This window comes from Echinops telfairi, unplaced genomic scaffold (assembly GCF_000313985.2).
Source record: "Echinops telfairi isolate 266 unplaced genomic scaffold, ASM31398v2 ScPeMD7_2;HRSCAF=8, whole genome shotgun sequence".
Lineage (NCBI taxonomy): Eukaryota > Metazoa > Chordata > Mammalia > Afrosoricida > Tenrecidae > Echinops > Echinops telfairi.
This window is the reverse complement of record NW_022103898.1, coordinates 45282799-45306657: the sequence shown is the minus strand read 5'-3', so window position 1 is coordinate 45306657 and position 23859 is coordinate 45282799. Positions and strand designations below refer to the sequence as shown.

The 23859-nt window shown below is 37.7% G+C and overlaps 1 protein-coding gene across 1 annotated transcript in view; it reads left to right on the top strand.

Moving 5' to 3' along the window:
• LRRIQ1 (leucine rich repeats and IQ motif containing 1) overlaps positions 1-23859 on the top strand; it is a 232578-nt gene that overhangs the window by 68973 nt on the left and 139746 nt on the right. The window contains exons 11-12 of the mRNA XM_045288642.1: positions 4415-4616; positions 14655-14771. Coding sequence (XP_045144577.1) covers positions 4415-4616; positions 14655-14771 — 319 coding nt within the window. The remainder of the gene's footprint in view (positions 1-4414; positions 4617-14654; positions 14772-23859) is intronic.

Below are 23859 nucleotides of genomic sequence, written 5' to 3'. Positions count from 1 at the left end.
AAAAGTAAAATACCTAAATCATGTTAAGAAATAAGGATAAAAAAACTGAAAACTTAAAAGTTAAAGGCAAAATAAAATGTATACTCCACTTGCTGAATTCCAGTCTTCAGTGATTCAGGAAGTTTCCCTTTTTGTTGTGTAGGAGTTTCCTAAGCATGATTTACATATGCTGTTATGCTTAGTGCATTTCACCGGTAACATTTTTGCTAAAGAACAAAAGATGAGGAGGAGGAGGAGCAGGATTATAGACGCTGGCTTTGCCCACACAGAAAACACCTTGCGTTTAGTAAGCCCGAAAGTCAGCTTCTTCGCACGCTTCCTTTTGCAATGGAAGCAACGTCCCTATTGGTCACCTAGGAACACGTGTGTCATTTACTTTTGCCTTCTTGTTTATCCTCTTGAAAATTTTAATAGATCTTCCACTTCCAAAGAGTCAAATCTCACTTATAGTAATCCTGTAAAAGGTTTCTGAGACTGTAAATTGTCACTAAAGCAGATGAATCTGTCTATATTCATCTTTCTCCTGTGGAGTGATTGGTGGATTTGAACCACTAACCTTATTTTACTTATTTTATAACACTAGCAGGACTCTTTTGGGGACATCAATAAAAAATTTAAGCTCACTGCAATGAAATCAATTCCAACTCATATTGACCCTATAAGAGCAAGTAGAACTGCCTCTTTAAATTTCTGCTCAGAAAGATTCATTTTTTTGTGGGAGACAAGCTAACGGGTTTGAACCTTAGCGCTAGTGGTTGGGTGCCTGATGTGTGACACCAGCACTCGATTTGGGAGATAGATGAGTACGAAATTGGAAGTAAATGACAAGGCACCTTTAGAATAAATGCACAATTAGTCAGTGAAACTTGTATGTATCTCTAGAGAAAAAAATTAAGATGCTGTTTTCAAAGTAGATGTAGCTTTCATTCTTGATAGTCTTCCATTTTATTGTAGCTATACATTGCAAGTGTGTTTCCATATTTATAGTACCTGTTATTAAGAATAAAACAAAAGAAAAAATTACTGTCATTGAGTCGATTCTGTCTCATAAAAAACCTTATAGGTTTCTGAGTCTCCGTAAGTCTTTGTACAAGTAGACAGGCTCATCCTTCTCCCACTGATCAGTAGTGGGTTTATACTGCAGAGCTTGTGGTCCAAAGTTAGCCCAAGATCACCCCCAGGGTTCCTTAAAGCATCTATTATATATTTTAAAAAACAAAACAAATGAACAAAACCCTCACTGTCCTTGGGTTGATTTGAACTCACAGTGACCCTTGGACAGAACAGCATTGTCCCCTGTGGGTTTCTGAGGCTGTGAGTGTTGACTGAAGTAGATAGACACATCTTTCTCCCTCAGAACACCTGATGGTTTCAAACTGCTGACCTTGTGATTAGCAGCCCAGTCCATAGCCTACAATGCCCCCATGGGTCCTAGAGCCAATTATGGAGCTTTAAAATTCACCAAATTTGTTCTATACATGAAAGAAGGAATGGATGATTATTAAATGTTTGAATATTAATTAAATTCACAGTAAAATTTACCAAGTTGTGTTTACACTATGAGAAGGAAGTGATTTGTTGGAACTTTTCTCATGTATTATAAGTACAAATTTATTTTGGGCCAGAAGATTTAGTCATTAACTTCTGTTCTATTTATAAGAAAATAGATTGAAGACTTAATCTGGCTTTATATAAAATGGTGATGACAACATATTGATGATAATAATAAAAACCGTATTGAAACACAATTGTAATATAAAAGTGTTTTTTTTTTAATAACCCCACATAGATTACTACATTAGGCGTGAAAAAGTAGGTGATAAGATCTAGAAAAAAATTATCACTTAATTTCACTTTGCCTTAAATTCAAAGAGGATGAACCAAAAAGAAAAATATCAGCCTTAGTAATATAAAACTAATGAAAACTTCCAAAGGGCCTCTGAGGAAGTTGGGTATTCCAGTGAATAATCACATGTCCTCCATGCACCTTTGAAATCAAGCGTAGAGATGTGGAAAGAAATAATGACAGAATCGTTTGTACATTGACTATACTTTGTTCCTGGATTACTGTAGTTGTTAGGTGCTGGTAAGTTAATTTTGTCTAGAACTCTGTGTGGCAGAATAGAACTACCCCATAGGGTTTTCTAGGCCGTGAGTAGGACTGGAAACACTCGCTCGTGATGACCAGGATTGCAGCCTGCAGTATAGGTTGCAACTCGTTGTAAAGAAGACTAAAATTCTCACAACTGGACCAATAGGTGGCATCACAATAAACAGAGAAAAGATTGAAATTGTCAAAGATTTTGTCTTGCTTGGGTCTACAATCAATGCTCATGGAAGCAGCAGTCAAGAGATCAAATGACAGTTACGTTAGGTAAATCTGCCACACAAACCATCTTTAGAGATTGAAAAGCAGAGATGTTACCTGGAGGACTGAGGTGCACCTAACGGAACCATGGCATTTTCCCTTGCCTCCTATGCGTGTGAAAGTCGGACATTGAAGACGGAAGACTGAAGAAGAAGGGATGCACTTGAATTGTGGTGCTGGTAAAGAATATTGAAAGTACTATGGACTGCTAAAAGGACAAAGAGATTTTTTTAAAATCATTTTATTGGGGGCTCGCACAACTCATCACAATCCATTGTGTCAAGCATACTTGTACATTTGTTGCCATCGTCATTCTCAAAACATTTGCTTTCTACTTGAGCCCTTGGTATCAGCAGCTCCTCATTTTCCCCTTCCCTCCCTCACACACTCCCTCATGAACACTTGATAATTTATAAATTATTATTTTTTCATATCTCACACTATCCAACATCTCCCTTCATCCATTTTTCTGTTTCCCTGGGGGCGTATATGTAGATCATTGTGATTGGTCCCCCCCTCCATCCCCACCTTCCTCTTCCCCTCCTGGTATCTTTATTCTCATTATTGGTCCTGAGGGATTTATCTGTCCTGGATACCATGTGTTTCCAGCTCTGATCCGTACCAGTGTACATCCTCTGGTCTAGCCAGATTTGTAAGGTAGAATTGGAATCATGACAGAGGGAGGGGTAGGAAGCATTAGAAAACTGCAGGAAAGTTGTATGTTTCATTCTTGCTATATAGCACCCTGACTGGCTCATCTGCTCCCTGCGACCCTTCTGTAAGGGGATGTCCACTTGCCTACAGATGGCTTTGGGTCTCCAGTCCCCACTCCCCTTCATTCACAATGATAAGATTTTTTGTTCTTTGATGCCTGATACCTGATCCTGTCGACACCTCGTGATCACACAAGCTGGTGTGCTTCTTCCATGTGGGCTTTGTTGCTTCTGGGCTAGATGGCCTCTTGTTTATCTTCAAGCCTTTAAGACCCCAGATGCTCTATCTTTTAATAGCCGGTCACCATCAGCTTTCTTCACCACGTTTGATTATGCACCCGCTTTGTCATCAGTGATCATGTTGGGAAGGTGAGCATCATGGAATGCCAGGGACAAACAGATCTTTATTGGAAGAAGCAAAGCCAAAGTACTCCTTAGAAGCAAGGATGACAAAACTTCATCTTATGTACTTTAGACTTGTGGTCTAAACTTGTGACAAAACTTCATCTTACATACTTTACACTTGTGGTCAGAAAAGGCCAGCCCCAGGAGAAGGACATCATATCTGGTAAAGTAAAGGGGCAGTCAAAAAGAGAAAGACCCTCTAGGAGATGGATTGACCCAGTGGATGCATCAATAGGGTCAAGCATAGAAACGATTGTGAGGATGGTGCAGGATTAACTTCTCCACAACATAAATGATCTTATCCGCTCTTGCTGACTCAAGATGGACTCATATATTTGTCCCTTCTCTTTTGCATCATTCTTCCCGCTGCCCTAATCTATTAGCTCAACATACTAAATATCAGACAAATACTGTGTGATGTTGCCTTCCTTGAAACAAGCAAAACTTCAGTAACCCATATTCCTTACCTGCCACTGGCTCGTTTCTGTCAGGCATGAAGGTTTCTATACTATTTGTATTTCTATGACTACAGTTAAATGAAAGGATTAGTCTTATTTTTAATGTACTTTATGTGGTCCATATTTTGATGTATATTTATAAGGAGAAGCTGGTGGTGCTCTGAACTAGACAGGCTGCTAACCACAAAATAGATGATTCAAGCACACTAGCTGCTCCATGGCAGAACGATGAGCCTATCTGAACCCATAGAGATTGACAGTCGCAGAAACCATGCATAGGTTTGCAGGAGCAGGCGGCGTTTTGGTCTGTTGTTGATAGGGTCGCTGTGAGTCGCCACCAACCCAACAGCACCTAATAACAACAACACGAATTGAAATGGACTCAGTGGCAGTAAGTTTGATTTGTTTGTTTGATTTGTTTTCTTGGTTATAAAGATACTAAAACTGTTAATATTTTCTTCTCTTAATAGTATGGCAACTATAATAATCCAGGCTTACTGGCGGGGTTACATTGTGCGCAAACATTTTTCTACGAAACTACATACTGCTGAAACAGAACCCATGAAATCCCAGCCAAATTCCCACATCAAGAACCAGAATGTAAAGGAAGGACAAACAGAACATATGTTCAATATCCAAGAACAAAGGGAGAAGGCTGCTATTCTTATTCAGGTTGGTCTCAGCTTTCTGATAACAGTACATTACTCCACTTTCACTGAGTTATTCTGGTGAGCAAACAACCCCCCAAAGCAAGCAGCGACTTACAGATTTAAGGATTTACTTCTGACTCATAAAAGCCATTGCTGTCCCGTGGTTTCGGACTCCCGTTGGTTCTGTATGGCAGAACAGAACTTCTCCAAAGAGTGTGAAGGCTTTGTGGGAGCAGACTGTCACATTTGTCTCTTTTGCAGTGGCTAGTGGATTCAAACCACAGACCTTTTGGTTAGTAACCAAGTGTTTAAACATTATCACTCAGGTTCATTTCTGACTCATATGGCATGTAAATTATAGATTGACTGTGTGCGGCCTGTGCTTCCATTTATTGTGTAGGCTGAAAGAGAAATACCAAAATTGAATCATGGCTAAGGGCCAAGCAGATCCACAAAATCATATTTAAAACTATATTCATATGTATCGCGTCTGCTACCATTTGATTAACCAAAGCTAGTCACTTGCCTAGCTCAATAATGAGGTGGAAAATATACTCAATGTAATGAAAAGCAATGTAAATTACATAGCAAAGGATAGGAAGCCAATGAGATTGAAAAATATGAACATAGATTCTCAATATTCTTTGGTATTTTCCATAAACACTCTGTGATTACCCAACCCATTATAAAAACAGGGAGGTTTCAGTTCCTAATGCCTTTGTCTTTTGAATTATTTATTATTTAATAAAAAATTGTAAAATATAGAATTTTGAAAACCACATCTATAAATCCTGTGAAGAGTATCTGAAACTTAAAAGAACACAACTTTAGAAATTGAGGCTTTAATATCATTCTGTCCTTTAAATGAAAATAACCCTATTGAACTGGATAATTTGGTGATAATAGGAACTTAAGAGAAAAAAATTATTTGAGCTAAATTGCTAAATATCCACTTTATTTACCCTAGCTGAAGGAACTTGAAACGTTTTGATTAACATTGGTCTACAGTGACACCTAAGAACACATTTCAAAATATATAAAAAATATTGTCAATTTTTTCAAATATCCATTATATTAAATAACTACAAGGCAGTAATTATTAGAAGAAGTTAAAAACCTTGACTGAATCTTCACAGGACCAGATTTTGAAATAAAGATCAATCTGATCACATTAATTCTTTCATTGATTTATTAACATTTTTTATTGTATACGTTTTCCAGGCATTGTTCTAGGCACAGGAAACATAACTGTCAATATCCCTGCCCTCACAGATTTTTAAGTCTAGTGGAGGAAGCAAGTATCCAAGGGAGTACTCCCCCAAATGGAATCTTTTTTGTCAAAGCTATGTATTTATTTGAAGGTAAATACTTTAAATGATGATAAATAGTGCAGGAAAATAAACCGGAAAAGGTGAGATGTGCGTTTTAGAAGGAAATCCATCATTTTATATAGGTAATGTTATGGACAGAATTCTTTCCTCCAAAACTATGTGTGGGAATATTAACCTGTGAATGGAATTATTTTAGGGGAGAGTATTTTTTAGGTTAATGAGATCATATTAGTGTAGGATACATATTATATCTAGTTACTTTTGAGTTTTGAAAGCGCCCACTAGACACAGAAGGATATATATACTGGGGAAGATAGATTCCACAAAGAAATATCAGTGCTACCAACAAGCTTCAAGCTTCTCTGGGAGATGCTGATGGCCTCAATTTGGATACTAGACTCATAACCTTTGATAAAACTTATGTCAATGCTTTAAATCCACTCACTTGTGTTATTTTTGTTACAGCAACACTAAAAAAATAAGGCAGATAGATATGGAAGATTAAATAAGGTCTTGTGCAGTGATAGCTTAATCCATTGGCTATCTGGGGAACCATTATTTTAGGCAAAGCAAGTATTATATTCCAAACCCAGATGCTGGAGCCTAACTACAGTGTTTAGGGAGCCTAGGAGGTAGGTGTGCCTGGATGAGGGGGAGAAGAATATGATTTATAAATTACAGGTTATGGTAAATACTTTAGCTTTTACTAAAGCTATTGAAAAGGTTTTAAGAAAATAGCATTATATTCACTAAAACCAAAGGGGAAAAAACATGGGAGGCCATTTGTCTTAGCCTGAGTTCTCTAGAGAAGCCAAGCCAGTAACTTGATGGTGCATAACCACAACAACAGCTTACACTTACGTAGACACACAGTGAGAGAGCACATGTATGAGCAAGCAAGAGGGAGAATGAGAAAGGAATAAATATCAAGAACATGGCTTACCCAGTTGTAAAAGCAGGCTAGTCTCAACCCAAGCAGATTCCAAATTCATAGGTCAGATGTTAAGCTGAAAGTATCTTCTAACTTGTGTAACTGAGTGCTGACTCATCCAAGATATGCAGAAAGAACTCTGGCTTGTGGCTGCATAGATGAATGAATCTGTGGCTACAGATTCCAAGGCTTTTAAGGTTGGCAGGTAAAATGGCATAATTCTGATGACTCCCAGGATAGGCAAGCAATATGGAAAACCAGTGGATCAGATCCAGACAACTGGAGATTTATGAGCTGAGCTAGATGCAAGATCCAGATCTAGCAAAACCAGAATAAGCATTTCCACAGCCTCTTTATATTGGAAGGAGGCCACATCCCTGAGGAAGCTTCCTTTAAATTGAACGAAGGCTGACACCTGATGCAATTATTGTATTATGTTTGGTAAGGTCATGGGGATCACTAGGTGTTAATTGCCACGCCACTAAGAATCCTGGTCCAGCCAAATTGGCACAGAACTTTAATTATCACACTATTGGAGGAATGGGAACATGTACTGACATGATAATATTTATTTATGTTGTTAGACTGTACGAGAGTGTGATAGATTTTGTGACAAAATGGCTGAAATTCTTCGTAGTTAAGGCCTCCTCATAATGTGACCTAGCATAATGTAAATAACTCTATGATGGGATCTACTGTGAGCAATCAAGCAGTTGTGGGAAGAATAGCATGGATCACAAACCTTTTACGCAGTTCACAGCCTCTGATATGTGACCTTCCTCCTATAGATAAGTAGATGCTGTGGAGAACTTCCTCACTTCTTGCTGGTCTGGATCCTGCTACTTGCTCAGCAATATCCATTTGTTGGGACTTGAACCAATTCCCCTATCACCTTATGATTCTGGGAACCATAAGAGCCAAATATCTGACTTGCCAATCTTGGACTCATTAGCCTCTGCATCTACCAGCCATGGTCTCCCTGCTTTGTCTTCCTTGTTCATATCCTGCTTCCTGGTTCATCAGCTCCAGTAGCTACACATGTTGGAAAATCCTTTAGCTTAACATTAGACACACAGACTGGAATCATATTATGAGCCACTGCATTAATAAAAAATTTCTATAAGGTTTTATCTATCGAGCTATCTATAATCTATCAACTGTCTGTCTATTGATCTGTTACTGATTTTGCTTCTCTATAGAGTTGAGACTAAGAGAAAGCAAAAGTAGGAGTAGCAAAACCAGTATATGATGGATCTTGGTTTGATGTGTCCAGACAAGAGTTGATGATGCCATGACCAAGGTAGTACAGTAAAGATGAAAAGGAATATCACATTCCAGAATATATTTTGAAGGTTGATAATATTAGTGCATAGTGAATGAGGTGGGGAGTGCGGAGTGGAGACCCAAAGCCCATTTGTAGGCCACTGGTCATCCCCTTACAGAAGGGTCTTGGGGAGGAGACAAGCCAGTCAGGGTGTGATGTAGCAATGATGAAACATACAACTTTCTTCTGGTTCCTAAATGTTTCCTCCTCCCCTACTATCATGATCCGAATTCTACCTTACAAATCTGGCTAGACCAGAGGATGTACACTGGTACAGATAGGAACTGGAAATGCAGGGAGTCCAGGGCCGATGATCCCTTCAAGCCAGTGGTATGAGTGGCGATACTGGGAGGGTGGAGGGAGGGTGGGTTGGAAAGTGGAAACCGATTACAAGAATCTATATGTGACCTCCTCCCTGGGGGGTGGACAACAGAAAAGTGGGTGAAGGGAGACGTCAAGGACAAGGCAAGATATGACAAAATAATAATTTATAAATTTTCAAGGGTTCATGAGGGAGTGGGGAGTGGGGAGGGAGGGGAAAAATGAGGACCTAATGCGGGGGGCTTAAGTGGAGAGCAAATGTTTTGAGACTGATGATGGCAATGGATGTACAAATGTGCTTTACACAATTGATGTATGTATGGATTGTGATAAGAGTTGTATGAACCCCGAATAAAACAATTTAAAAAAAAAGAAAAGAAATTTAGAACAACCAACAATCCAAGGCCTTTTAAAAAATTATTATTTTGAAGAAAAGTTCTACTTTCTTACTATTGAAACTACAGTATTCAAGAGAACTAACTTTGCTATAATGGAAATTAATACAGTGAATGAATTTATATGGATACATCTTCTTAAAAGCAGTGTGCAGAGAAAGTTGTTCCTGTTTCCTTAGTGGTGGTGAAAATAGAAAGAAGGCAGTGGACAAGGAAACTGAGGAAAATAAACAAATGCCAGTTACTATCTAAAAATGTTATTTTGCTACTTAATTAATGTATATGAGTTTTGGTCCAACCTACCTCCTAGCATAATTGCACTAATGTTAAATGACTATCCAACTTTTACTTTTATTTTCTAAATAAAGAGGTTCATTCAGTAGGAAACATTTTGGTTCAGTGACTGATGACTCTATTATATGGCCTTTGGGTGAGATTCAAAATTGTCCTTTTTATGTCCATAACAAAAAGTAGGAATAATTCAGCTTTTCTTTCAAGGTAGAAAAAATTTATTTATCATCATACTACATACAATCATTGAAGGCAACACAATTTAATTTTTTCTTTATAATCATCTAAATTTTAAAACAGCTGGCATAGAATATGAACCGTAGGCCACTTCGTCATCCTTGGGAGAAATATCCCTTGTTCCATGTCCTCTTCTGAATCCAGACTGAACCTCTGCTTGCTTCCTGTCAGTGTACGCTGCAATCTTTTTTTATGATCTTCAGCAAGTTTTATTTGCATATGATATGAATGAAATTTCTGTAAAAAAACAGCTGTGTTACCATTCTTTGGAATGAGTACAAATATGGATCTCTTCCAGTCAGTTGGCTTTGTAGCTGTCTTCCAAATTTCCTAGCATACTGCTAAGTACATCCAGCTTATTGAAACATTGCAATTGATAATCCATCAAAGCCTGGAGCCCTGTTTTTAGCTGATGCTTTCTGTACAATTCAAGGCTAGAATTTTTCTCTTGAGTTCTTTCTGTTTAAGATATATTGAGCGTGTTCTTTTTTGTTGTTGTTGTTTTATATCTCTAGGTCATTGCATATTTTGTTATATTTTACTTCGTCCTCTCCAACTGCTCTTTTCAATTTTCTGTTCATTATTTGACTTCCTCATTTCTTTGATTTGCCCTACTCTATGATTAAGAGCAAGTTTCAGATTTGCTTCTGACATCCACTTTGATCTTTCCTTTCTTCTTGCCTTTTAATAACCCTTGGTTGTCTTCATGGATGATGTTCTTGATGCCCTCCCACAGCTCATCAGGTCTTTTGTTTTTAGTGTTAAATATGTCAAATATGTTCTTGAAATTCATGTGGGATATCCTCAAGGTCATATTTTGGCTGTGAAACCCTGTTTCCCCAAAAATAAGACAGTGTCTTATATTAATGTTTGCTCCCAAAGATGCACTCGGTCTTATTTTCAGGGGATGTCTTATTTTTCCATGAAGAAGAATACGGTACACATTTATTGTTTTACTAAAGGAGACCTCACACTTCCTGTCTGCTCCAGCTGCACTGCGGCCAACAGTGAGCTGCGTGGCGGCACCCACCGCTACAGTCCAGAGCCCAGAGTTAAGGTAGCTTTGGGGGGCCTTATTTTCGGGGAGGTCTTATTTTGGTGGGGAGAATGCCTTATTTTTCAGCCAGAGGCAAAACTGTAAGTAGGTCTTATTTTGGAGGGATGTCTTGCTTTCGGGGAAACAGGGTAGTCTTGTTTTACCGTGTTAAGCATCAACCTATACTTACATATGAACATTGGTCATCTGCCAGGCCCTATCTTGGTTTTACCCTTTGATATTGAGCTTCTCCATCCTTTCTTCCCACAGATGTAGTCAATTTGATTGCTTTGTGTGTTAGTCTGCGTTGACTAGAGAAACAAATTCATAGACACTCATGTGTATAAGAAAGAGTTTTATATGCAAGAGCAATTGAATATTGAGAAAACATCCCAGCCCAATCCAGATCAAGTCCATAAGTCCAATATTAGCCCATATGTCCGATACCAATCTATAAAGTCCTCTTCAGACTCATAAAACACTTGCAATAATGCCAAATGCAGGATGATCACCGGCCAGTGAGTAGAAAGTCTTGTGGATCCACTGGCGTTGTAAGCAGGGGTCTTCATGTGGCTTCTCCAGCTCCAAGGCTGTGGCTGCCATCAGCTTGTCTACATGTGGCTTGTTAACAAGAATGTCTCTCAGGGAGTGTGTGTGTGTCCCACCTCCAGCAAGTTATTTATCTCCTTAGTGCCTCCAAATGAGGTCATCAAGCTGTGACCTGATTGACAGGCTAGACTCCACCCCTTCACTCTTAATCCTCCCAAATTGACAACAGATTATGTAACTACCACACTTTGTATTCCATCTGGAGAAGTCCATGTATATAGTGTTATTGGAATATCTTGGAATAAAGGTATTTGTTATGAAGGAGTTGTTCATCTTGCAAAATTCTATATTGCATCTCATTCTTACTTTCTATAACCAAGATCTTAATTTTAAGCTGTTGTTCAATTTTGCATTCTAAGCACCAGTAATTTTCAATGCATTCTGTTGGCATATTAGATCAATTTTAGGCTAAAAACATTGATAGAATTCTTCAATTTCTTCATCACTAGCTTTAATAGTTGAATAATAGTTCTATTGATCGGGTTTCCTTCTTAATATGTAATATTAACATGTTGTATGCTAATGACAGGGACTTGAATCACTTGATGATGAAAATAAAAGATTTCAACCTTCTATGTTCATTACAACTCAATGTAAAGAAAACCAAATCCTCCAATGGAGCCAATAGGTTACATCATGTAAACAAAGAAAAGATTGAAGTTGTCAAGGATTTTTTTCCCTTAGATCCACAATAAATGTTCATGGAAGCAGCAATCTAAAGATCAAATGATATTGTCTTGGGTATATCTGCTCCACAAGACCTCTTTGAATAGTTGGAAAGCAAGGATGTTACCTTGAATAAAGTGTGCCTGACTTAGGCCATGATATTTCAGATTACCTCATATGCATGTGAAATTTGGACAGTGAATACAGAAGACTTAAGAAGAAGAAATGCATTTAGAATATGGTGTTGGCAATGCCTATTGAAAGTATCATGCACTGCCAAAAGAAAAAACATATCTTTCTTAGAAGAAGTATAGCCAGAATGCTTCTTAGAGGCAAGAATGCTGAAACTTCATCTCAAGTATTGCTAGAGTGCTCCTTAGAGGTAAAGATGATGAGACTTTGTCTTACATATTTGGACATCTTATCAGGAGAGACCAGTCCCTGTAGGAGAACATCATGCTTGGTAAAGTTGAGGGGTAACCAAAAGGAGAAAGGCCCTAGAAGAGATGTACTTATACAGTGGTTGTACTCATGAGCTCAAACAGCACAATTTTGAGAGTGTCTCGGGACGGGGCAGTGTTTCCTTCTGTTGTACCTGTGGTCGAGATAAGTCAGAACCGAGCCAATGCCACCTAACAACAGGAGTAGAACCTTACGGTAGTTGGAGGACGAAAAAATGATAGCAGATATACTAATGGATATCGAGTTATCTTTCCAGAAAATTGATTTCAAATCAGGAAAGAACGATTAGTGAATTTTGGGTGGATTACTTGGAGAAAATTTATGACCTCTACAGATATATAAATTAGAAAGAGAACCTTGAAATTAATAACACATGTGTAATCTTATTTTTGATAAGTTTAATAGAAATTAATACAACTTGAATTCTTATCACATTGTAAACACACCCTATGTATTATAGTTTAGGACTTTAGAGAAATCCTTCACCTGAGGCATTGGGCTTAATTTCTTCCAAGCCACAGTGAGTCAATCCTTTTGCTCTTCTCTTTGAAGAACTGTGTGTTTGTGCTTGTAAAAAAAAAAAATATATATATATATATGTGTGTGTGTGTGTGTGTGTGATTATATATATATGATTATATATAAATAATTATTTTATATATAATTTTAGGGATTTATTTTTCATTTTATATTTAATGTTATAGTTATCTTAAGCATAAGCATGTTTCCAACATCAAATCAAATCAAATCCAATATCAAATATATTCTTATAAAGTTGGTTTTTATGCCTGTGTATTCCAACCTGATTTCTACCTCTCTGTATAGCGCTTGAATACTATCTTTATGGTATATGCTTCCATTTAAAAATTAAGTATAGACGTATATATGTGTCAGGGACCAGCCTCCCTACAGCCGATAGGGTCCAAGGCATGGTTGTGCAATAGAGGGGTCACTTAGAGAGACATCAGAGAAGATAAAGCACACAAGGGATCACCTTCTGTTATGACTTCAGGAGTCAGGTCCAAGCAGAGAGAGTAATGTAATCTCATGAGTTTGTATTATCTTGGGCACACAGCCCATGGTAAGCACATATATAACAGGGAGGGGTTGTACAATAGGCATACATGTAACAGGATGGGGACAAATTAGAGGTATATGCCCATTCGGAAGTGTTTGTACTAGGGACATACATATCAAAATGGGTGGGCTCTGGAGGAAAGATGGCAGCCTAACCTTGATCTTCTGAGTTGGCTTGACCTTAAGTGACTGAGCTCTTCTCCAGGGCAACAATCAATGATCCTTCTCAGAAGGGAGTGGGCCTTACTGAGGGTGGGACAGACCATAGGGTCTGATTGTTTTTGATGGTGGATAACTTTGAGGCAGATAGCCTTTAAGCTATTAATCTTCAAGTGTATGGAGTAGCAGCCATGTGCTTACAAATTGCATCTTAAAATTGTCATTATTATGGGGGACATCATGGGGAATAAGTTTTACTTAGGAGAATATGAGTGGGGCACATCTCCATCCCATGAATGTGAAGGCCCCTTCCATGGAAGCCCTGGCCTCCCAGAATCCTTAATGTATGAATATTGAGAGTTTGCCTACATACACGCTCTTCCCAGTTGTTTCCCACATATATGTATATGTATTTATTTAAATATGTATAGTACAGGACCTTGTTGTGTTTTGTTGTGATGTGCATAGCATCACTATGAGTTTTAACCTCATAACCAGCACATAGCCACAACCACATGTTATTTTTGTGTTACTTATTCTTATACCATCTTTAATAGATAAATTGTAGCTTGCAATTTTATTTCATCTTTGTATTATATACTTTAAAATATATTCTGATGATCATGTCTTAGCAGTATATAATCACGTTCAATTGGTTAAAGCTATATTGTACTTATAGCCATAACTAGGGAAGCATCCCCACTCCACGATTGCTGAGGAGTCTCCGTGTTTCCAAATTTTATTGTTTTTTGCTTAGTTTATTTTAATGTAAATTAATTAATTATTGTGAACCAGAATACTAGCACTTATTTTGCTATTCAGATCTCCTGGTAAAGTTTTCCAGAATGTGCGTTGCGGGAATTTTTCACATCATCACTTAAATTTTTTAAAACTTGGTTTTCCTTTGTATCTTTTCTTCTTGGTTTTGAGTGGGTCCAGGAGGAATTGCCAGATAATTAATTGGTTGACCTACTTGTGCAGTTGAGGGAGTTTTAAAGATTATTTTCTGCCAAGAAGAATGTCTCTTGAGATTCAGAACTCTAGACACAAGCAGTCATTTAATTTATCTTGCAGTTAAGTGTCACATAAAGTTCAAATAACAGATTATTGAGCCATTAAACTAAGATCTAAGATGTTTTATCTTGCTGATGGGAAAACAGAGAATCTGGTTGAGGGTTTGATCTATAACCTTGTATAATATGCTTTTAATTTTTATTTTAGGCAGTTTGGAAGGGCTTTCTTTTACGAAAAAAACTGACAACAGCTCTAGAAGCTATTAAGAATGAAGATTCTGAAGAATATGAAGAAATAGATTTAGAGGATTTTACATTTGATGAGGTAAGTACCAAATGCAACATACAAATGTTGGTCTTAAAGTATTGTTAGTACAATGTTTGGAGGTTAACCAAGGAAATTTTTTCCTCCACTTACTATTAAGGTTTCTCAGGTGCTTATCCTGCAAATATTTCATTTCATATTATTTTCAAATAACACTTAAGAAGGAATGGTACTAATTTCTTAACTCCTTAATTTACCCTACAAGTGTACAATGCATAAATCAATTGTCATTTCTGGTTTTTAGTGACCCAATAGGAGAGAGTAGAACTACTGCATAGGGTTGCCAGACTACAATCTTTACAGAAGTAGACTGCCACATCTGTCTCCTATGGAGTGACTGGCGGGTTTGAACTTTAGACCTTTGGGTGAGCAGCTCAGTACTTTACTATTGTGCCAGCAGGGCTCCTGCACAGTATACATACATACTTTATTGCACTTCGCAAATGTAATGCATTTTCTTAAATTAAAAATTGAAGGTTCATGAGAGTCCTTCATTGAGTGACGATTGATGCCATTTTCCCAATAATATGTGCTCCCTTCCTGTTTTGCTGTCACATTTTGGTCAATTTCACAATTTTTCAAACTTTGTCATAATGCTAACAGACACTCAATAGACTCACTACAGTAGATATATATCGTATATCTGAGGCAGATCGCCTTTAAGCCATTAATCTTCAAGTGTATGGAGTAGCAGCCATGTGCTTGCAAATTGCATCTTAAAATTGTCATTATTATGGGGGACATCATGGGGAATAAGTTTTACTTAGGAGAATATGAGTGGGGCACATCTCCATCCCATGAATGTGAAGGCCCCTTCCATGGAAGCCCTGGCCTCCCAGAATCCTTAATGTATGAATATGCATAACTTGCTTTGCTATGATTCTCACTTTATTCATTTTTTAAAACTATTTTATTGGAAGCTAATACAAACATTATATCTTTCCATAGTTGGATCACATCAGCAGTATTGTACAATTGGTATCACAATCAGTTTCAAAATATTCTCCTCCTTGTTTACCTCCTTGACCTCAGCTCACCCTAGCCCCTCCCCACTACACCTCGCAGGAACCTGTCTTCTACTTGCTGTCCCATAGGTTCATCAATCCTGGGTTTCATATACTAGGAAAAAAAAGGAAAACATAACAAAAATTCAAGAGGTTTACTCTCAATGCCAAAATACATCTGAGATAAAACCCTTATGGGAAAAAAATAGAAAATATTGAAAGCCGGATCAGGCCCAACATGCACCAAAGGGGGATCAACTGACAAGGTTTTAACCATTCATCAGGTTTATCATTTTGATCTCCTATACTTATCTCTCCAGTGCACTCACTCTATGTGGCAACCGATTTCTTCCCATCTCTCTCTAATCTGATTGTCTAGAATTGAATCTGTGGTGTTTCTGAGGTATGCTGTACAAAAGTAGTCATAGAATTCTTACAAGAGTTCCCATGTACTCTTTGCCCAGATGTTTCAGAAATGAATATTTAACATAACCCCAATTCAATTACCAAAATTAGGTAATTTTTGGTACAGTACTATGATGTTATACAATTTATTCAAATCTTGCCAATTGTTCAATAAAGTCCTATTTTTCATCTGATATTCAATTCAGGGTCCATGTGGCATTTACTAATTATTTTTTTCTTAGTAACTTTAAGATTGAAACAAATCTTCAATTTTTCTTTGTAATTCAAGAACTGGATACTTTAAGGAGTTAAAACAAACAAAAAGAAAATACTGAAAAACAAACTCACTGCCACATTCTGACTCATAGCAATCCTGTGAGACAAGGTACAATTTCCTGTGTGTGTTTTCAAGATTGTAACTTTTTTCTTTTATTAACATTTTATTGGGAGCTTTTATGGATGTTATAACATTCCATAATTCAAATAAATTGAGCATAATATACAATTGCTACTACAATCAGTTTCAAACATTTTCTTTTTTTTTGAGTCCCAAAACATTTTTTTTCTTCTTAAACCCTTTGATATCAGCTCCCTTTTATCCCTTCCCTCCCCCAACCTTCCATTCAGAATCCTTATTGTTATTGTTAAATATTATTTTATATATTTACATACTTATAAATATATGTATATATTTCTTATAGCCATATGTTACCCCATAAACTATATCCATTCACCTACAATTCTGTTATTAGCTCCTCTCAAATGGGGTTATAGAGTGATCATTGCTATCAGCTCCTCTCACCCCACCCCCTTCCCGGATCTCAGGGAATCATTACTCCCATTGCTGTTTCTGAAGGGTCATCCATCCTGGCATTCCAACATTGAATGATATTAATTATACAAATGAGCATACATAGGTTTAACAATATTGAGGGAAAACAGAAGCCTTAATAGTAAGTGGAGGAAATATTGAAGAACTAGAAGACAGTTATGTTTTTCATCAGTGCTATATCTTACCCTGGATATATCATTCTTTCTATGCGGCCCTTCTGAGAAGGACTGGCCAAATATCTTACAGGTGGGTTTTGGGTCTCCACTACGTGCATGCCCCTTTACAGCACTTTGGTTACTTGTTTTTGAACTTCTGATACCTCTTTCCATTGATACCTCATGATCACACAGGCTGGTGTGCTTCTTCCATGTGGGCTTTGTTGCTTCCCTGCTAGACTGTTGCATGTTTAACTTCATTCCTTTAATATCCCAGAAACTATATTTTTTAATAGCAGGGCAATCAGCTTTCTTCACCACATTTGCTTATGTACCTATTTTGTCTTCAGCGACCCTGTGGGGAAGGTATCTCACAGTGCCACATTATTAGAACAGACTGTTCTTGTACTTAGGTAAGATTTTAGTAGAGATCCAAAGTCCATCTGCTTACTTATTGTATATACACACACACATATATACCTATATAGACAAATACATCTATAGTTATATAATTATATATTTATATGTCTACATGTTAGTCCAGGTAGACTAGAGAAACAAATTCATGGACACTCATATGTATAAGAAAGACCTTTATATACAAGTGCAGTTGAAATTTGAGAAAACATCCCAGAGCAAGTCCATAAGTCCAGTATCAGACTCATGAAAAGTATGCAATGATGCTGAATGCAGAAAAATCACAGGCCCGTGGGTGGAATGTCTTGTGGGTCCAGTGACGTTGTACGCATCTCAGTGCTGGCAGGAGTCTCCACATAGCTTCTCCAGCTCCCAGGGCTGCATCTTGTTTAGGACCATGTGTCTTCTCAGAAATGTCATGCAGGGAATGAGCAGAGAGATAGTGTCTCCTGCCTCCAAGGAGGAAATACAGGAGTTCTCAGAATCGATTGGTCAAACATAACCAAGAACGCTATACCCTCCTCACTATCAATTTTATAGCTCTTGCTCCTCAGAATCCTCAGAAGAAGGCATTTCCCACACAGAGGCCTCATTGGCTATGACTTGAATGACAGACTAGACTCCACCCCTTCACCTTTAATCCTTTCAAGTCTCAAATTGACACCAGATTATGTAACTACCACACTATATTTATACCTATATATGTCTTTTTGGCACCTCACCTGAACTGGTTGGAGTTACTCACTAGGGGCCATACCGAAAGTCTAAAGTTATAACAAAGAGCAATGGAACTTTAAGATACGGGCTTTTCAGACACAAACACTGAGGATTAAAAAGGGTACACATGCTGTTAGTAAGCGCATCAGGGATATGGAACCTTGAAAGCAAAGGGGATTGGGTTGAGGCATAATAACAGTCCCTGCTGGCTATTTAACAGGAAGATATTCACCTACTGTGGGTCAGGATACCAGTTAGGCTTGTAGACTTGGAACTATTTATATGGTCTCTCTCTCTCTCATGCGTGCATTCGCTTGCTCATATCTATATAAGATAGGAAGGATAAGCAATCCCATGGAGACAGTGATGGAACTGATGATTCTGAGGCCATGGGCAGGAATAAGGTGGGGGAGGTGAATAGTTAGCCAATACTGACAGACACGGGAACAGCAAAGGTTATAAAATTGATAGTGAGGAGGGTATAGCGTCCTTGGTCATGTTTGACCAAACGAAAAGTGTCTGAGAGGAATTACTGAGAGGTGAACAGTGGGTAAGCATGATAGTGGGGTAGGAGGAAAAGAAAAAGAGGAAGAAGAAGGAAGTAAAAATGATATATATAAGACTGTCACTTTTTATCGGTGTAGAAAGTCCCCTTCCTGCCGAGCAGCCAGTGGTTTCAGGCTTCCAGCCGTGCGGTTGCTGGCCGGTGCATAACCATACACCGCCAGTACTGAAGATACATTATGCGGAGCCCTGGTGGTGTAGTGGGCTTAGTTGGACTGCTTGCTACAGGTTAACAGCAAACCCACTAGCAGCTGCTATGGGGGGAACAGATACAGCTGTCAGCTTCTGTAAAAATGTCACGTCTTAGAAACTTAAGGCAAAGAACTCCAGGTCCAGGTGATGCTGGTAAAGATATTATCTGCTATAGAGGATTGTACTAAATCATTTTTTTTAAATGCAAAGCACAACCTCTAAGTTATTGTATCAAAATCAACTTGATAATTTTAATGTATTGCCTAAAATTTTAAAATAAGAAGGTTAGTATCATATACCCAACTCTAAGAGTTAAATTTGATCACATGGGTTTGTGTGTTACACATGAGACACATAAATGAGAACTATTCTGACTTCAAAATAATGGAAAAACTCTGGAGGTGCGCCCATGGGCCCAAGTTATCATTGTGGTGGTTTTATCATGCCAGGAAACCACGAGATTGGGATGTGGTCCCTGCGTTTTCCACAGATGCCACGGCGCTTCTCGCGGGGATGTGGGGTGTGCTAAGTGCGCTGGGCTGTTTGGGGGCTGTGGAAGTCCACTCTGCTGTCCCTTCAGTTTTGTGTGCATGCAACATGGTTTTCATTCACTGTGGTGGTTATCCAAAGAAGCCTTTGAGTTCATACCTTCGATTTTCCATAGAACAGCTACCCATATTTACATCTAAGAACCCAGATGCCAAAAATTCCGAACTGATTTTTAAAATTCGCCCAGATATGGAGGAAACTCCCTGATTCAGAGAAAAAGATGCCTACAAGGCTGGCTGGCAGGCATTCAAAGAAGAGATAAACAGAATTCAAGGACCGTTAACTCCAACTCCGACTAGATCTATGGAAAAAGAAAGTATGCAAATACGTATCAAAAGGAAAACATTAATAAAAAAGAAAATTAACAAATACTTGGAAAACAAACGAGACTTCATACAGCTTCCAACATTTTTGTGGCTGAATGCTTCCAAGATGCTAAGGATGCTTCATGACAAGCAGGCTGAAGACTGAATGAAAAAAATCCGTCTAGGTTTCAAAAGCAAGTATATATTCAACTTGCTAAGAATGATAAAATTCATTATGATAATGATATTAAATCATGGGAAGCACACATGATTGAAGCTGGAAGAAATGATCTTATATGTCCCAAAATGATGCACCGAACAAAAGATCCACCGAGCAGTGATCAAGCACAAGATGGGGTATGTTCATCAGATCACGGAGAGGCTCAAGAAAATTAAAAAGAAAAAGGTGACAAACATTTTATACAATTCCTTTTCCTTGAAGTTCATGAACTTTTGCCAATTTAATATGTGTTGTTTCAATACCTTTCTTTTTAACTCAAACAGGTGTAAGTCCATGCTAAATGTAATTTCTGTCTGAAAACTGCTGAGATGCAAAATGAACCCCTGCAAATGCGGTAGTGAGTCACTCACCTTTACCAAGGTGAATCAGACTGAACTTTTCATACTGCATGAGGACTTTGCAGAGATATTTCTTGCTTCTTTATATATGGAAGTAGGAATTTGCTTTTGAAAATTGTCCTAAATTATAGGGACCACGATGTTCTATAATGTAATTGTATATTATATTAAAAAGAAAAACAAACAGCAGTAATATAGGTGTAACTTTTAATTCCTAAGTAGGGTTCTTGCTGTATTCAGAGCTGATATAGCTATACATACAAGTGATTTCTGGTTTTAGTTGCATTGTTTATAAAAGGGACTAAGAATATTATAAACTTTCCTCACTGTCTTTTTGTGTTCCTAAAGGCAAAACAAAAAAAAATTATGTGTAAAAGCTATGCAAATTGTTTTATTTGCATAAATAAAAGTATGCATAGACTATCATTTTAATATTTGGTTAATTTTGACATGTTTCCAAATGATATGTTTTAAAGTGAAAGATTGTTTTTTACGGTTTTGGTTTTTTTAATGTTAACTACCTACAGCGATCACGTCCATTTCAACACATAGCAATCCTATAGACAAAGTTTACTTGCTCTGTAGAGTCTCGGCAGCAAACTGCCCACCTCTTCTTTCTTATGTGGAGCGGCTGGTGTCTTCAAACCCCCAGCCTTTGCTTTAGCAGCCCCTAGCTTAACTCACTGCTTCCTAACCCAGGGTGCTGCCTCCTCCTGCACCTACAAAATTGTATTTTGTCTTAAATGATAATTTCCTCTCATGTGCTTATATTTGTCAAAAAAGTAGAAATTATGCCTCATTTAAGTTTTAAAATGAAAGAATTAGAAAACAAGTCTCCAAAGTCTTTAGACCGCAATCCACCTGTGCTTTCTAACCATCTTGCATCACATATACAGACCGGCGGAAATGGATGGCTTGCGTGGCCTGTGCAACGAGTGTCCTCTGTAGGCCAAACTAGTGCACTGCCTGCTTGTCATGGCCTGTGAGCTAACAAGAGTTTTAACCTGTATACAGGTTCAAAATATACATCATTCATGACGTGTGACAATCATTAGTCAATGTTCTTAAGTAACATTTATGGGAGTACAAAAATAAAATATAATGATGTTCAAAATTCAGTCAGTGATTTAAAATGTTTCACGTATTTTGTTTCTTTTAAAACATAGTTGACAAGGAGTCTCAAAATTCTATTACAATAATGAATTATGAATGATGCTCATAACTCTTTGATTTCTGTTAAAAGGTAAAGGTTACATTAGTAAGACTGTACAGATGAAACTGTTGTAACAGGAGAACACTATTTTTAAAGCCTAAACTATTCTCCTAAATATAGTCACACCTCTGTTTGAAAACAAGTTATTAAAACAGTCAATATTATTTTATTCTGATCAGAAAATACTCTTTAAATCCTACTGCTGATTAGCATGTTTCTAAAACTTGATAGGATTGAAATGTGTAATTAATAATGTAATTGTAGAATTAATAAATGCTTCACACCCTCTCCTCTCCTGAGCTTCCGTTTGGCAAATGAACTATTTTTTCTCTTGAAATTTCTTTTTATAAGAAATTATTTACTTTTAGATTACTCATATGTTTATTTCTATAAGAAATAACAACCAAAGCTAAAAACCAGCTGACTTGAAATCAACTTAAATGCTTTAAAAATACACTTACATGTGGCCTGAACAATCTTTCTGGTTTACTTTACTAACTTGTAAGGTTTTTGTTGGTGGTGGTCTGGTTGTCTTTCAAAATTCCATTTATTTTACCTGATTTTAAAAGAAATAAGTTAACTTAAGTCTGATTTCCTCACTTTGAAAATAAAGCCAAGTATTGCTACTCGGGTTCCAGTTCACATATCCAAAGGTTTTTCCAAACCAAACGTGGATGGCTGAGACGAGTTCCCTCAGCTACATACATGAATTGGTCTCATTAAGATGTCTTGAGAAAAAAAGGGAACTTTTTGTGTTATGGAAAAATTATTTGAGATCAGAGCTGACATTTTTTAACTAAACTCAATTGAACATCTTCCTAAATCTCTGAAGCTTTGTAGCAAGTTTACAGAAATGCTACCTGCCCCACATACAACAACAGCTATTGGATGAATCAGGTGTTTTAAGGAAAGTTGGGAAATGTTCAAGGGAGCCAAAACTAAGTCAACCATAATCCTTGACTAAAGAAGAAGCTATAGCTGAAGTGCAGAAACTGATGGAAGAAGATCATAGAATTAGCATTGATGCAATAATTATTGAAGTTGAATCTCACATGGTTTGGCATTTTCGATGTAAGAAAACATCTTTGCTTTAAGAAGCTTTTAGCTCCATGGGTGCCAAAAGGGTTATGCAGAGATCGGCTAGCTTATATTCCTTATATTCTGATAAATATTATCCTACCATCCCATGGCTATAAGGATGAGCCCTCTTTGAAGCAGAAACAGAGAAGGACCATTGGAAGCAGAGGCCCCAGGGCAACATGTTTGATTGACATTTCCATCTGAAGCAGCAGAGGCTGAGAGCTGCGGCCACGCTTATTGAAGCAGAACACAAGAGCGGCATCAGGATGAGGAGAGCATGAGGGAGAGCAGCAGGATGGTCTCCTGGCCCGTGGTGGCAGAAGCCAGGGGGTCACATGGCTGAGAACATGAGGACTAGAGAGTGATGTGGCTGCTGGCTAGATGAGATGTTGCTGTGGATTGAATGACTGAATCCTTACTATTTATTCATCCTGACTGTGGTGACCTATTAACTCCTCCTAACAAATCCTCTTACTTGTGACTATTTTCTCTGAGTTCTGTGTGACCACAGCAATGGATTATCAAATGCAGCATAGCAGTCTACTGCTATGGGAGGCACAGTTTGTGTCGGAATTTGGACAATGACAGGTGTGAAGGTATGTCTTACTCCTGTTTTGTGACCAGAGGGAAGCCAGCGAGGTCTAAAGTGCACTCCCCTCCATGACGTCATCAGTAGAAAATTATTACTGAGCTTTCATCAAGCACGTTAACTCTCATTTATGTTAAGTGAAGGACTGTTTACAATGTAGAGATTAGCTTGTAAGAGAGCTGAGACGTACAGGCAAGTACCTATAAGGAAGCTATTGTTACTCTGTTTTATCATTCCCATAAAAATAAGTATGACACCACTGAATTTTAAGATCATTTTACAACTTCAAATGGCATAACCAAATGACAATAGTGACCCTGTATTTTAAAGTTCTCCTCCAAACTGCCCTACATAACTGTCCTTTTTGTAAAAGGCCTGTCATGTGTAAAAGAGCAGTCTGTGGAATGTACATTTGTAAATATATTTATATAAGAGTGTGGGGAAACAGATCTACGTGCATATATTTATAGGTTTAGTATTAAGGCAG